Source organism: Gastrolobium bilobum, unplaced genomic scaffold, assembly GCF_033153095.1.
Source record: "Gastrolobium bilobum isolate Gb01-03AN ecotype WA unplaced genomic scaffold, APGP_CSIRO_Gbil_v1 utg7102, whole genome shotgun sequence".
NCBI classification, from domain to species: Eukaryota; Viridiplantae; Streptophyta; class Magnoliopsida; order Fabales; family Fabaceae; genus Gastrolobium; species Gastrolobium bilobum.
In genome coordinates this window covers 255,965-273,068 of record NW_026898776.1, presented here as the reverse complement: position 1 = coordinate 273,068, position 17,104 = coordinate 255,965, and the positions used below count along the sequence as shown (strand labels likewise).

At 31.8% G+C, this 17,104-nt stretch overlaps 2 protein-coding genes across 2 annotated transcripts; both read left to right on the top strand.

The window, feature by feature from the left end:
- The first annotated feature begins 1,301 nt into the window (after window positions 1-1,301).
- On the top strand, window positions 1,302-9,247 carry LOC133284026 (protein DETOXIFICATION 55-like). The gene is made up of 5 exons (XM_061480977.1): window positions 1,302-1,349; window positions 1,462-2,966; window positions 7,679-8,132; window positions 8,372-8,591; window positions 8,808-9,247. The coding sequence occupies exons 1-5, from the start codon at window positions 1,302-1,304 to the stop codon at window positions 9,245-9,247; spliced, it is 2,667 nt and encodes an 888-aa protein (XP_061336961.1).
- Window positions 9,248-12,245: 2,998 nt separating this feature from the next.
- Window positions 12,246-13,051, top strand: LOC133284048 (FCS-Like Zinc finger 15). Its single transcript, XM_061481000.1, has 2 exons — window positions 12,246-12,528; window positions 12,768-13,051. The coding sequence occupies exons 1-2, from the start codon at window positions 12,302-12,304 to the stop codon at window positions 12,919-12,921; spliced, it is 381 nt and encodes a 126-aa protein (XP_061336984.1). The 5' UTR covers window positions 12,246-12,301; the 3' UTR covers window positions 12,922-13,051.
- The last annotated feature ends 4,053 nt before the right edge of the window (window positions 13,052-17,104 follow it).

The window sequence follows — 17,104 nt, the reverse complement described above, 5'->3', positions numbered from 1 at the left end:
AAATTAAAACTTAAAACCACATGCAATCTCTTAATGCTCCTTATTTCTTACCCAATTCTAGTGACAAATATGTTCTAATTAAGGACTTGTGTTAAAGATATATAAAATTATTAATATAAACTCACACAACGTCTTAAGCTTTTGGATTGAGATTGTTTTTTACAAATTGGTTAATTAGAAGAGAATATCAATTCTTGAGTTCGAATGAGGTGACATGTGCAGGCTCCATAGTAATACCATTACCAAAGAAAAGGGTTTCACGTATGTCCACTGCTGAAAATATTGGCGCACAGTTTAATTATGTGTTATAGTTATCATGTAATTTGATGGTTTGAATTCTCTCATATTACTTACTAATATATTAAGGGTTAATCTTTTCTTATTTTACATGAGAAAAGATTCTCATATTACACACACAATTAAAAGGTAGATTCCATATTTATTTTTTTGTGTTTTTTACTTTTTTGTGAACTCCACTTATGTATTGAGTGAATAGTATGAGAAAATTTTCTCATGTAAAATGAGAAAATTAATTCCCATATATTAATAATATCTTGCCATGATAACTAAAGACAAAAAAAATTATAAGATCCATCAATATTTATATAGGATCTATTAATTTTGTTTTTGTGTTTTTCTCTCTCGTTAAATCACATTGTCACGTGTTAATTGATGAGTAATATAAAAGGATTTGAATCCATTTCTTCATGACCTCTCTCCCATGTTAGAAATACTAATAATGATTGTTCTTGGACCTTCTTCTCTAAGTATAAACTTTTGAGATAATTCTTAACATTATTGTACTAGATAAATTCAAATAACATAACTATATCATTAAGTATATGCAATAACAAGTCTATGTACTAGACTCCTATTGACTGGTTTCTGATTTAGGAATTGAATCAAAAGTAGCCCCTTTAACTCAGTGCGTAGAGCTGTATACTTCAAAGGCGTTGGTTTAGGCTTTTGGAATCATTCTTGTACTAATAGTGTAATATAGCTTTTCAACTTTCAAAGAAGCCCAACAATGCTAACAAACGCATATATAAACGTACCCCACCACCTCCAAACCTTATATAAAGGTCTCTCTGCTTGCTTCCAAGTCTCACACCCACTTTTGTTGTTTCCCTCTCCTCTCTCTCCTTCCTTCCTGGTCCCCTCTCCCTTTGTACTTGGAGGAGTGTTTTGTGTAGAAGAAAACACACACCACTATCTCATTCACTCTCTCATTGTGTTTCTCCTTGTTATATATATCTCAAACCACACACGGAAACAAGAAAAGCAAAACTAAACGTTTAAAGATGCTTGCGGAGGAGAAACCTCAAAAGACATACCCGACAACTGCTGAGGTACAAGACCTTACAAATCCCTTTCATAACCTTCCACTCTTCCCATGATTTTCTTTTTTTGATCACTTGTTCACCACTTATATATAATATACTAACGCTTTTTGTTTGATAGGTAGTGGACGAGATAAAGAGAATGGCAGACATAGGTTTCCCAATAGCAACCATGAGTCTTGTGGGTTACCTTAAAAACATGATCTTAGTTGCGTGCATGGGAAGGTTGGGAAGTCTCGAGTTAGCTGGTGGTGCTTTAGCCATAGGATTCACCAACATAACCGGTTACTCTGTCCTATCAGGTTTAGCCATGGGCATGGACCCTCTTTGCACCCAAGCTTTTGGTTCACGAAACTTATCCTTGGTCTCTCTCACATTACAAAGGACAATTTTCATGTTATTGCTAGCTTCACTACCCATTTGTCTCTTGTGGCTCAAGCTTGAACCTTTCATGCTATGTCTTCATCAAGACCCTGATATAACCCGAGTGGCAAGCCTCTATTGTCGTTTCTCAATCCCTGACCTCATTGCCAATAGCTTCCTTCACCCAATTCGAATCTATTTACGTGGCAAAGGGACAACTTGGCCACTAATGTTGTGCACTTTACTTTCCACTCTTATACACATCCCACTCGTTACTTTTTTGACCTTCAAACTTCACCTTAGTGTACCCGGGATTGCTATTTCATCTTTTGTTGCAAACTTCAACACCCTTTTCTTCCTTCTATCATACATGTTCTATATGCACGTCTCATCAAAAGAGTCACTGTCTATGCCATTATTGATATCATGCCCCTTGTCACAACCACAAAATTCAACTAGTGTTAATAATAATAATACCACTACTACTACTACAACACTAGGCAAAGAATGGGGTATGCTAATTAGGTTCTCTATACAAAGTTGTCTAGGTGTGTGCTTGGAGTGGTGGTGGTACGAGTTCATGACAATTCTAGCAGGTTACCTTTATAACCCTCGTGTTGCTCTAGCCACTGCTGGCATAGTGATACAAACCACTTCACTTATGTACACATTGCCAACAGCACTAAGTGCATCAGTGTCAACTAGAGTAGGGAACGAACTCGGGGCGGGTCAACCCGAAAGGGCAAGGTTGTCAACTATAGTAGCAATAGGAATGGCCCTTGCAAGCTCAATATTGGGTTTGTTGTGGACCACATTAGGGAGGGAAAAATGGGGAAGAGTGTTCACAAGTGACAAAGAGGTGTTAGAATTGACCATGGCTGTGTTACCAATAATTGGAGTGTGTGAGCTAGCAAATTGTCCACAAACAACAAGCTGTGGAATACTTAGAGGAAGTGCAAGACCTGGTGTTGGGGCAGGGATAAATTTTTACTCATTTTACTTGGTGGGAGCACCAGTGGCCATAGTGTTGGCATTTTTTTGGAGACTAGGGTTGGTGGGTCTATGTTATGGGCTGCTTGCAGCGCAGATAGCATGTGTGGTCTCAATTCTAGTTGTGGTATACAACACAGATTGGGAAAGAGAGTCTTTGAAGGCAAAAAGCTTGGTTGGAAAGAGTTCATGTAATGGCACTTTAGCACATGGAGACCAAACATTCAAATGTGAAGAAGGTATTGTCTTCCTCAATGAGAACAACTTCGAAAAGTGATGTTGCACCGAATTGATTGCTTGAATTGGGAAGGATATATATATATATATACTCCGAAAATCATGGCGTTTCTCCAAGACACATGAAAGATCAAATGACTGTACTTACTTATTTTTGTTGTGATTATGCTTATGTATATGCATTTGCATAACCCATTTTTTGTTTTTTTGGTATTTTTTTTTCCTTGCTGGCTACATGCAAGTTGGTGCCATTGTCTACAAACTGTAATAGTAGAGTTATCTGATTACTGATTTGTATTAGATCATATATACAATTAAATTTTCTATTCCGAAACTCATATAACTGGATGAGCAAACAAATTGATCAATTTATATTTTAACCACGTGTTAGTGGCGTAGAAAATGTAATTACAATTATATACATAAGCTTCAACTCTTTGAGCTCTCTATGAGATTAATTCAAAGTTAGAGCATAGTCACAGTTAAAGCTCTTCTCTCTTCTCCAAATATGTATTTGACAGTAATTAAACCCAAATTCTCTCCCCATTTATTCAATTTGTGTTTTCATCTGACTTTCATCCACTTGGTTAAATATCATAAGTTTGTCACCAGCAAATCAAATTTTGTAGTCAATATTTTTTATAATAATCTTATATTTTAACATAAGATTATGAAACAGTGGCAGTCTGAAAAAAAAATTATGAGACCAATTATAACCTATATTTTTCTTTAAAATTACAACTATTTAAATTATAAAAAATTAAAATAATAATAGTAATTAAAGGGTTTTTTTTAAGTTTTGAGAGGAGGCGATCATTGATTATGATAAAAAAATCAGGTATAAATATATAATACTTAACTCTTAAAGATTGTATACATTTTGAAGGGTACCGATCGCATCGTAACGCTTCCCCGACTCCACAACATTGTTTTGAACTAAAATTATAAGAGAAGTTAAATTAGCTACCGCAATTATTTGTAAATATTAATTCTGTCTATTATTACTTTATCACAATAATCATAGGAATACTATTAAATATTAAATAAATCATCATGTCAATTTTTTTTATACAATACTTATTAACAAAAATATATTAAGCAAGTCACGTGTGTAAAATCTTGAGCTCAACTGAAGGAATCTGTAAAAAATAAAAGAAATTAAACATGATTAATTATAGTATATTCCAATATAGTTGAAGATAAAAAGATATTCTAATTGTTGAATATAAGTCAAATTACAAAATTCTAAATTTAGACCACGTTGAAAACGAGTGGGATATACATGACGCTTTTCTTTTTTGATTGATGGATATACATGACTTGTTAAGGCTGGATTACCTATTTTATGAAGGCTTAAGCATGCGATAGCATGTTTTGTAGCCACAAAGAAACATGCATGCATGTGCACGAACACATGACAAGAAATATTATGGTACTTTCATTTACGAATAAGGACATGGATCGTAATGCCCTTTTTTTAAATATAATATACCTCAATGTTATAGAATCGAAAAAAAAAATTAAACTGCCACGACACTATATATATAGTTGCTGAGGTAGTCAGTTAATTATATAGATGGAACATGTGTCACGTTCTTAGCGATTTACAGGCCTAGTTGCACTAAAATAGCTACCTTGTATTGTGATTTTGGATTAAATGAGTTGCGTTTCTAGCTGTTGAAGATATGACACGTGTCCAGTTCATAGTAACTGACTACCTCAACGATTATGATACTGTAACAACAGTTTAAAAAAATTGATTCCATAACATTTAAATATATTATATTTAAAAAAGGGACAATACGGTGAATGCGCTTGTGAACAAACGAAAACATCATTGTCTTGTGTCATTCATATGTACGTTTTCGTGAGATAATATCTTTCCTTTTGTTTTCTGAATACGTAATTAAGCGTAGTCAAGAATGAAATGATTGAGGGTATACAATATCAAAGAAAATTTTAAGCATAGTCAAGAATGAAATGATTGCGGGTATACAAAACAAAGAAAATTTTGAGTTTAAATTTTAAGCGTAGTAAAAAATGAAATGATTGTCTCATATAACATTAAAAAAAACATATTTTCTCCTATACAATTATATAAAATAATAAAGGAGAGTCAAAAAAGAAAGAAAGAAATACGTATACTCTTTGATCTAACTCCCAAATCTAATGACACATCACTTCCATTCGAATAGACTGGACATTAGACATAAGCGACCAAATTTGGCAGAAATGTTTACTTATTTGAAAGCAACCGCATTTCTCAAATAACTATCCATGACTGTAGTAGTTCCCTAATTATGAATCAATTGGTAAGTGCAAAAATTCATAGCAAAATAAGAAATTAAATGGCAGCATGGCTTTGGACTCACAGGCAGTGAAGTTCCTATTTAAAGGGTAAGTGCAACATTCTGTAAGCACAGGCTCAAAGAAATAAGGATATAGTTGTCTTTTGTAAGGGAATGGTGTTTGTTGTCTATACAAGCTAATTAACATAATCAGATTTAAAAAATATGCATATTGTAACACCCTCTAAATTTTAAATATATCTTTGGATTTGAATAAATTAGTTTGTTAATTTATTTCTTTGTCATGAGGTTCTTAAATCATTTTCCAATATTTAAAAGAGTAACTAAGGCCCAATTTTTAAGAAAATAAAGTTTTTAACTTTATTTAAATAAAAATAGTTTGTCCCTAAAATTTAAGAAATAAAATATTTGTCAAAAAAATTAATCTCTATAAATAATTACTAAAATAAGTAAGGAAATATTTAAAAAATTAAAAAAAATTAGGACTAAAATTAGCTTCTTAAAATTAAAAAACATTAATTGATATAGAATACATCTTTAAATTAAATTAAAAAAAAAAAGCATATGGTTTTAGGCATCAGAAATTTTTGTTGTTCATATTAGCCATCACAAATAGCCCAAGAACATTTTTGTCGTTTGAGCCCAAAACATTTACCTCTAGGCCCTAATCTCTCAAGGTTCACCTTTCCAGTTTAACCCATTGTGACTATGTGTTAAGGTGTTGTTTATTTATTAGAAAAATAAATAAAAGGAGCCCGTCCACGCTATGTCGTTTCATTTTCAATTTTTCACTACGGTCACTGCCCTTTGTTGCAAGCAAACTTACCCTTAAAGCGGGTACTCTTTCTTTATCGCCCCCAAGTGTCTATTCTCTAAGCTTCTGGATGGTGAGAATTATACCCTTAAAACATACCCTCCTCAATTCTTCTTCGATCTAATATTCTATTATTATTATTTTTTAAATTTATATATCAATTTATCAATTATTCGACTAATCCGATAAAACCGAACATGACCACACAGACAATATAGCTCTCATTTGCCAAAAAATTTAACACAGTTACTCAATATTCGAACTTGAGATCAGGTTAATTTAGAACAAACTCATATCAGTTGATTCACATATTTAAGGATAATATTGTATTATTCTTTCGATCCAATTCCTGGATTCCTTTGCGTTATGGCGCCACGGAAAGCTCTAGACGAATTTATAAAATATATTGAAGATGTTGTAGTTAATTATATATTTAAACTAAATAGATTATATTATCAATGTACGTAATTGTTCAGAAGAATTTTGAATAAATATAATTTGGTAAAAAGTTTGAAAATTGTAGTCATTATGTTTTGTGTTTTTTTGTTTTGTGTTTTTTCTTTAAATTTCTAATTTAATTTTATATTATTCTAGATTTCACGATTTATTTCACCACTTGTCACTCTTCAACTTCTATTTTATAAGTTTAGGATGTCTAATAAATAAAGCGAAATGTAGCAAGTCTAAAATATTTTCATTGAATTTTGTTATCATTATTATTAATTAAATTCTTTTATTTTTGTATAAAATAGTTATGCTAATATTCCGATCAAAATATGGTGTTCAGTTGCGTGATTAAATTATAAATAAAGATCGGATCCATTTTTTTTAGATATCACGTTTCAAAATGGATAATTAGGAGTTTATTTGGATTCTTTCTTTTTTAAACTAAAAGTTATTTTTAAGTTAAAGCTAAAAAAAAAGTTTAAAAAAAATTAAAAATTATTTGGTAATTACATAAAATTTATAGTTTAAAAGTTATGTTAGAATTGTAGGGTACAATTGTAAATTGAGGAATAGGAATTCTGTTGTAAAAAGTTTGTTTTTGCTCTTTTACAAAGTTTGTTATTTTTCCCCTTTCTGTTAGGCTAAAGGATCTAGATCCTTCCTCATAGGTGTATATATATGACACCATCTCTATACTATCTGATTTGGACAAACGAAGGATATTCAGTACTCTTTCTTTTTTTCTAATATGGTATCGGATTCTACGTGGCAAGCCTCTTTCCTATTCTCATCTTTGATCTTTTGGCTGTCTCTACTTTACCCCGTGATAGGCACAAATTTTCTCCAAGGGCTCTACCCGTTGTTTTTCTTGGCTAGCCCCTAGCTACAAGGCATATAAAGTCCTTGATCTCACTACCAATCGAATTCTTATTACTCGTGACATTGTTTTTCATGAAACTGTTTTTCCTTTTCTTACTCAGCCTTCCCTCAATTCTTCAAATTTTTCTGATTCCATCCTTCCCACTCAACATCCTATCTCTTCTTCCAGGCCATCCGTCAAACCAAACCTCCCCCCCCCCCCCCCCCCACTTGCAGGATTTTATATTTTCTAGTTGTACACCCTGCCCCTATCCTCTATCATCTGTTTTGTTATATATTCATTTATCCCCTTCCTTCAGGGCCTTTGTTAATTCAGCTTCTTGTCACATTGAGCCTTCCTCTTTCTATGAAGCCACCAAAGACCCCCGCTTGCAGCAGGCCATGAAGTTGGAATTGGATGCCTTGAAGTCCAATGGGACTTGGTCTGTGGTACCCTTTCCTCCTGGTAAGCGTCCTATAGGCTGTAAATGGGTGTATAAATGTAAGCTGAATTCTAATGGTTCTCTAGAAAGGTATAAGGCAAGATTGGTTGCTCAAAGTTTTTCTCAACAAGAGGGTATTGATTATTTTGACACTTTTTTCCTGGTTGCTAAAATTAGTTCAGTTCGCATCTTGTTGGCATTGGCCTTTATTTCTGGTTGGTCCTTGACTGATATCAATAATGCTTTTTTGCACGGTGACTTATCTGAGGAAGTTTACATGCTTCCTCCTCCTGACTATCACCATGAGGGGGAGTGTTTACCTACTAACCTTGTTTGAAAATTACACAAATCCTTATATGGTTTGAAACATGCATCTAGACAATGGTTCCTTAAGTTTTCTTCTACCTTAATAGTTGCTTCCTTCAAACAATCAGGTGCATATTGTTCTCTTTTTATCAAAATTGAGGGAATTTTTTTAACTCTTTTGGTATATGTTGATGATATAATTGTGGCTAGTAATGACTCTTCAAGAGTTACTGTTTGAAACTTTTCTTGAATAAACATTTCAAGCTTAAAGACCTTGGAGATCTAAAGTATTTTCTTGGTATTGAAGTAACCCGTAGTAAAAAAGGCATTGCCTTAAGTCAAAGAGAGTATGCTCTTCAGATTTTGGCAGATTCTGGTTTTTTGGGATGTAAACCAAAAACTTGTCCTATGGAACCGAATGTTAAATTATCCTTAGAAGAAGGAAAGTTACTTGATGACCCTACTTCTTATAGGAGGCTAATTGGTAGATTGTTATACCTTAACATTACTAGACCAGATTTGTCCTATGCAGTAAATAAATTAAGCCAATTTCTTACTCATCCTAGAGAACCTCATATGTAGGCAGCACATATATTGCTTCAATATATTAAAGGGACTGTTGGTCAAGGTTTATTTTATGTAGAAAATAACAGTGTGAAATTAAAAGCTTTTGCATATTTTGATTGGGCATCATGTGTAGATACAAGAAGGTCAATTACTGGTTTTTGTGTTTTTATTGGAGAATCACTTGTGTCATGGAAATCAAAGAAACAGAATACTATGTCAATATCCTCTGCAGAGGCAGAATATAAGGCAATGGCTAATGTTTGTTGTGAATTGGTTTGGATAAAGTCTTTGTTACGTGATTTGTGCATAAAGAATGATGGTCCAGCTTTATTATTTTGTGATAACCAGGCAGCCATTCATATTGCAGAAAATTCAGTGTTTCATGAAAGAACAAAGCATATAGAGATTGATTGTCATTTGGTTAGGGAAAAGATTCTCAAAGGTGAAGTCAAACCATTGCACATTGGCTCACAGAATCAATTAGTAGACTTGCTGACAAAGCCTCTATATCCTGCACACTTTACTCAACTTCTTGTCAAGATTGGAATTATAAATATCTACTTCCCACCTTGAGGGGAAGTGTTAGAATTGTAGGATACAATTGTAAATTGAGGAATAGGAATTCTGTTGTAAAAAGTTTATTTTTGCTCTTTTGCAGAGTTTGTTATTTTTTCCACTTTCTGTTAGGCTAAAGGATCTAGATCCTTCCTCACGTGTGTATATATGACATCATCTCTGTACTATCTGATATGGACAATGAAGGATATTCAGTACTCTTTCTTTTTTTTCTAATAAGTTACTTAAAAGTTCAAATCTCATTTCAAGAATTTTTTTTTTTTTATACATCATTTCAAGAAAAATTTATAAGAGTTTAAAAAAAAGCTATTTCTAGGAACTTTTGGCTTTTAATTTTTTTCTTTATTATATAAAAGAGTTCTTGTTATTATAAAAAAAAATTGTAAAAATTTATTTGGCCTAACTTCTGCTTACAAAAAAAGAAAAACTAAAAAAAAAAATATCCGACACCAGGTCAATGGAAAAGATAATCATAAAGATAATGCAAAACAATTATTGACAAGCATGAAAATGAAAGCATATATGCGTGATTAATAGGTAAATGCCAAATGTATTGAGCATATGATTATATTATCTAATTTTTGCCTCTCCCGGTCTACTACGGATTGTTTGTGTTGCTTTGTTATAGGCTGATGCTGAGATGGATAGCAAATTACTATTACCTCTATGATAATGCGTATATTCTTTCCAAAAAAAAATAAAAATAAAAATGCATGCGTCTAAATGGACAAGTTGTAATGTCTTTCCTTTCCTCTTTTGAGCTTACTCTTCAATACATAATCATGATTATCTTTTCGAGTTTTATTATTCTTTTTTTATGATACCTAAACATGTCTGTACTTCCAATGTGATTGTATATATGTATGTATACATAAACAGGTGAATCATGAATTATGCTTCTGTTTATACATGACTAGTGGGATGAGTGTAAAAACCAGCTCATTGTATTAAAAAAAAAAAAAAAAAAAAAAAAAACAAACAGGTCACGAGTTCAACAATCAATTTCTGCTTCCTAATTTATTGCAGCATTTGTCCAATATTATACAAACAAGAAATGTTGGTCCCACCCAAGTCCCAATCCAGTTACTGCTGTACTGCAAATCCAACAGTGTACTACAAAAATCATACCACTGTTATTTTGGCCCTTCCGGTAAAAAAAAAAACAAACAAACAAATGCGATATAACAAAAGGAACTTAATCAAAATAAATAAAAAATTAAAAATTCTATCACATTTTTAAATAGTAGTTCTCTTACCCAATGATATAAATTTAAGGGATTTGTATCTATCTTGTTACATGATACAAAAAAGTTTCCTACACATAATATTTTGTGAGATTCGCATTTTTTAAAACAAAAAAATAAAAATAAAATTAAAGCACGCAAAACGAATCTCTATAACATTACACAATCACTTTTCCTACCACATAACTCTTATAAAACCCTAAATTTTAAATAGAAAATCCAATGATTATCTGTGATAAAATAAAAGAATCACCCGGCAGAAGTCCAGTCATATATTCCAATGCAGCCGTTTTTTTAGTTAGTACTTAGTAGCCGCAACCGATAGATTAATTTTTTCAAATCGTAAAGATTATCGAGATAGATTTTTTTTCTACCAACAAAATATTTTTGAATCAAATCTCATTTGGAACTCAGTCATCTACCAATTGGATCGTACTTTATTAATTCAATGTAGTCATTTAGTTTCTAAATACACTAATTAAAAAGGTATTTATGAACTAGTACCCTAAGTACTCTAATTAAAGCAATTTAATATTTTCCTTAACTATATTATTTAATAAATAAATTATTTCAATTATTCCATGAAAAAATAAATTATTTTTAATGTCTTAAAATATTTGTTTGATTTTAATTCTTTAACTTGTATCCTAAACTTAATCCTTCACAACATAGCATTTGAAAAGAGACGTGGATGATGCTCTATGTGTTGTCAATTGTCATTATTCCTCCATGGTAAAAAGTCTATTTAGCAAAAGGACAAACAAACCCAACCAAAAGTGCTTATCTTGAAACGTTCAATTACACAACACAAAACAACTCATGATGCAGTAGTACTGCTTCACCTAAAAGGTCACACCAAAGTTAAATGCAACTGTGTATTGGGTCATTCATTTTATTTTATTTTTGATGGTAAATTTTTTTTTTTTTTGAGTAAACACTCTTTTTAATCCCTGGCAATATCTACGAAGTCTTTTTCAGTCCCTGGCAATAAAAAAGGACCAAATTGGTCCCTGAAAGTATAAGAAAAGGGCTACTCTACATATTTGAGAGTTGACATATGCATAAAGACTAACATGGCCCTTTTTTTGTAATTTCAGGGACCAATTTGGTCCTTTTTTATTGCCAGGGATTAAAAAAGACTTCGTAGATATTGACAGGGACTAAAAAGGGTGTTTACTCTTTTTTTTTTAAAGGTCACAAATTTAAATTTAAAAAATAATTTCTTTATAATTATTTGTAAAAATAAATTATATAAAAAATTATCCTCACCTTATACTTATTAGTCGAGTTTAATTAAAAAGTAGTTTTTAATTTGGGTTTTATTAATTTTATGTTAAAGGAGATAATTATCTCATGTCATAGAGACAAATTAGTGGGCTCCACCACCTAAAAAAAAAAAAAAAAATGACACAATTATCAAAGAGTATATAAGAAAAAAAACTTGTCTCATCTCTAAAATAATTTTTTTCTTTTAATTTATCAACCATGAAAAGATTAGTAGATGGATACAGTGATACACCAAGCCAAAATGCTGCTACCAAACACATTAATACAAACAGACAAGACCTTCAAAAACTTTCAGACCCAAAAATGAAATGCAAACTACAAAGTTGCTACGTGGCAGTTGAATAGCAAAAGCAATCAAATCGTTTATCGTTCTTTATTACTGCTCCAAGGGACCCACTTTTCTTCTCTTTATTTCTCATTGCTACCTTTGTGATTTCATCAAAACATTTTCCATTCACCACCAACTTAGACCACAGAGAAGGGAGGAAAAAAAGAAGAGTGAGAAAGCATAGAATGAAAGATGGTGGGTCTGAGTGTAGTACTCGAAGCTCAGAAAGGTGGTGTTAACAAGAAAACTCCCCAAGTGATAAACAAAACCATGATTCTCAGCAGCAACAACAACAAACAATCTCCTTCTGCAGTATCCTTGAATTCACATCACTCTTCTTTCAAGGAACCAACGTTTCTAGACCTATGCTATCTCTGCAAGAAGAGGTTGTTGCCAGGGAAAGACATCTACATGTACAAGTGAGTCTCTTGCAGTGTTTTCTTCTCTGACACTTTGCACTTTCTCTTGAAACCCAGATCTTACTTTTAGTCCATTTATAATAATGCTTTGTTTGTTCCTTCTTCATTTGACTGATCTGGTTTCTGACAAAAGCTAAGATCTTTTATGGTTTATATATTTATTGATATGTTAAGGAAGTTTCTTTGGGTTCTTTATTTTGTTATTATTTTTTGGTGTTTTGAAACATGAATACGTGAAGAGGGGACAGGGCCTTCTGTAGCGAGGAGTGCAGGTGCAAGCAGATTTTCATGGACGAGGAAGAGACTATTCAGAAGGAGAAGTACTGTTCCTTCGCTGCTATAAGACCTTCATCCTCTTCTTCTTCTTCTTCTTCTTCTTCCTCAGCTTACTGATACATAAAGAGAGGAACCAGCCTACACTAGAGACAAAAGACTGGAACACCAAAAATGGGGGGAATTTTTTTTTCCTGCTATGTTCTAGTTTTGCCATGCTTTATGTTGTCATAGCCTCGAAGTTTTTGTCTTTTTGCTACCTAATATGAAGCCAAAATGTCCTTTCAACTTTTATTTTATGCGGCTCTATTCTCCAACCTGTTGGTTATAACCGTGTGAATGTTGAGATAAAATGTGTTAAACCTTTCATATTCGTGTTAAGGTTTGATTTGCGGGTTAGATTATCCAATACGAGTAGGGTAAGTTTTTGTTCATGGACTAAGTAACACCGTACTGACACGGGATATGTGACAGGAACACGTGACACGATACGATACGACACTCCAACACGTTAATTTTTAAAAATGTTAGATTTCGACACGTTAGGACACATTTTAATATTAAATAATATTTTTAATTTATGTAGTATATATTATATTTAATATTCAATAACTTAAAAAAAAAAATATCTAAACTTATAATATTCATAAATTTTGTAAAGAAACATAAGATATTTCGAATATTTATATTAAATTCAATAAAATAGTAATCATAATCCAATGAATCTAATAGTTGGAACTAAAAACTCAACGCAATTTAATCTTTGAACTTTTTTTTGGATTTATATAATGCGTGTTGGAGTGTTGAGGAGTGTCCGAGTGTCCGAAAGTGTCGGACACGACACGTCAGGGTTTTTGAAGTGTCAGTGCTTCATAATTTATAAGGGACACGTGGTTGGATTGATACGAAAATCGATAAATCAGTTAAATATTCGGTTCGAATGAAGCAGCGAATCAGACATGCAATAAACTCGGGTGTGATCCGGCCAGTTTTGATGAAAATCGGTGATCCGGTCCAGATTATTTAAATTTTTTTTTCTAAAAACAAAAAGTTTAAAAAAATAAAAGTCATAATTGACATATTTGAATGATCTGTTATTTATTGACTTACATAGATTATGTACCTATAATATTAATATTATCTTAGTTATGCACTATGCAGAGAATTTTGATTTGATTTATTGTTAAACATGTCGTTTACTGAATCTGAAACATCATTATCACAAACATTATATGTTTATTTAATTTTTTATTAGATAATAATGTGTAATTTATATTTTTATATTAAATATTTAGAGTTTATATTTTTTTATATTAAATATTTAGAATTTATATTTTTTTATATTAAATATTTAGAATTTATATTTTTTTCAGCTATTTAATATAAGTATGTTTATGATTTTTTAATATAAATTATAAATTTATATATAATTACTGTGTGAACCAGTGACATGATATCTTAACCGGTGAATGGCAAAATCGATTTTAATAACATTGATTATTACCACCGGTATAGGCTATATAAATTATGATTATGGTTTCTATTTGTTATGACCGTTAATATTTAGGAGGGGGGTTTGTGATGGTGGTTCTTACTAGTTAGTGCACTCATCCTCCCTTGGCCTTTTGGGGATTGTGGTTTGTGCCACCGAAGAGCGTTTCATTTTCATTTTATATATGGGTGTGTGTTGGTTTCAGTGCCTAACTCTGAATGGCAAATTTGCAATGCCATGTTTTGCTTGTCCATTAGATTGCTATAATACTGCCAAGTGTCAAGAGAACATTTTGTTTCCACTCAAGTTGGATATTTGGAGCAACCTGTGGGACTTAGAAAGATGAAACGATCTTGCCATATAGATGAAAGTTACAAGAGTATTTTTGTTGAAATTCTCCGTGACATTTATGGATCTGTAACTCTTGTGTGAAATTTATGATGCCGAAAGTGCATAGAAAATATAGCTAAACAGAAAGTTAAGATTTTGTAAAAGAGTAATTATTTGGTTCGACTAATTATAAATTGATTCAAAAATTCAAAATCTAAAATCCTAAAAATAAGGAAAATTCTTAAAAATAAATATAACGATAATTAATTTCTAAAAATATATAAATAATTATCATTTAATCATTCAAAATATGTCTCAAATCTTAGATTTCAAATCATGTCAAATGTGTTGCTTTCCTTCTTTTCTTACCAAACAAATCACAATCATATATAATGCTTCCTTTGAACTTGGATTTGATCGTAATTTATTATATTTCAAATTACAGCTTCTTTTAATAGTTACGCCATAGTTATTGGGCCATAATTTCAGTTGACTTCGAGCTTCTTGAACCAATGGTTGGGCCATGTGCAATGACCAACCGTAAGCGCATCATTCTCCCCTGATAGAAAAAGATTCGTTATCGAATCTTCTTCATCTTCACTAATATCAATCTCTTTAGGTAAAAATTCAATTGATAATTCTTCCTCTATTAGATCTTCATCATCAGATTCTCCTTCAGATTTATTATAGACTGGATTATCATCATAAACTGAATTTTCATTATACGATGGGTAATCATCATAAAAGGGATAATCATCATAAATCGGATAATCATCATAAAGTGTGTTATGATCATACTCTTCAAAGTCAGGAATGTTGATTTGCATCTTGATATCTTGAAAAGAGAACTGGTTTCTAGGTTGTACTTCCCAATTTCGTATATGGTTTAAATCCTTAAAGGATTAACGTCTTCCTCTTCGTTATCAGATGCACCCTTTGATTCGTTTCCTTCTTCGGATTGAAGGTCCAATTTTGCTCTCGCAAGTCGCCGCTCTGAATCTTGGATTTTCATGCTCTGCGCCTCCACAGGTTGTTATTTCAAAACTTGGATTTTCTTGCTATGTGCTCGCACGAGTTGTTGCTCGAAATCTTGAATTTTCTTGCTCTGCGCCAGCACAAGTAGTTGCTCCAAAACTTGGATTTTATTGTCCAGCATACTCAAGTTGTCGCTTCAAATCCTGGATCCGCCTTCTGAGCTCATCATTTTCTATGTTTCGAAAGTCTATCTAACGCGGTTGTCCATCTTCTTTAGGAACGAATCCACGTCTCTAGCCTTCACGACTCGCCATCCATGACCTTTACGATTTTGTTCAGCCATTGGTTGAAGGCAACCTAGTGCTCTAATATCAATTGATGCTGAAAGCGCATAAAAAATGTGGTTAAACATAAAGTTAATATTTCATAAAAGAGTAATTCTTTGGTGCTCAATTTCTAATTATCAAAATAACAAAATTCAACTCCCACAATAAGGGTTATAAGCGACCTTTTATAGACTAATTACAAATTGATTCAAAATTCAAAATCTAAAATCCTAAAAATAAGGAAAACTCCTAAAAATAAATATAATAATAATTAATTTCTAAAAACAAATAAATAATTAAATTTAAATCATTCAAAACACGTCTCTTAGATCTCAAATCATGTCAAATGTGTTGCCAAACAAATCACAATCATATATGTTTCTTCCTTTGAACTTAAATTTGATCGTAATTTGTTATATTTTCAAATTACTACTTCTTTTAACAATTAAATCATATTTATTGAGCCATAATTCCAGTTGATTCCGAGTTTCTTGAACCAATGGTTAAACCATATGCAATGCCCTAACCGTGATTGCATCAATTTATGTCAATGATAATATGGGTTTATCATCTATCATTTAACATGACCACAAAAATTTTCCTACACACACAACATTTTGTGGGGCCCGCAGCAAAAAAAAAAAAAAAACTCTGGCACGCAAAACGAATCTCTATAACATAACACAATCACTTTTCCTACAACATAACTCTTATAAAATCCTGATAATATATAGAACTATAAGAGATTATAATATACTGATATTGAATAATTCTTCAACTTTCGATGTATTAATATTTCATTAAAGGGAGAAAACGACCGTCACATTCAGTCCTAAACTAATAGTCATTTTCATGAATTAGAAAGAGGACAAGTAGTTGAATGCCTTTTGTTTTTTTACTTTGTGTAGTCTTTGAGAAAGTTATAACTGTTGCGGTGTGTTGAAGAATATAAGTACATTATTAATGTTAGCTAAAATGTCTAAATCTTGATGTTTCGATTGTACTAAAAGTCATAATTATGCCTGAAATTCATGAAAATATTAATGTTTTTGGTACAAATTGTTTTAGATTTTAAATATGGGGTTGCATTTTCTTATGCAACATGAGAGAAGTTTTTTTCCTACACATACAATCAAGTGGGTCCATTAATTTTAAAAAGAAAAAGAAAAAGAAAAAATAT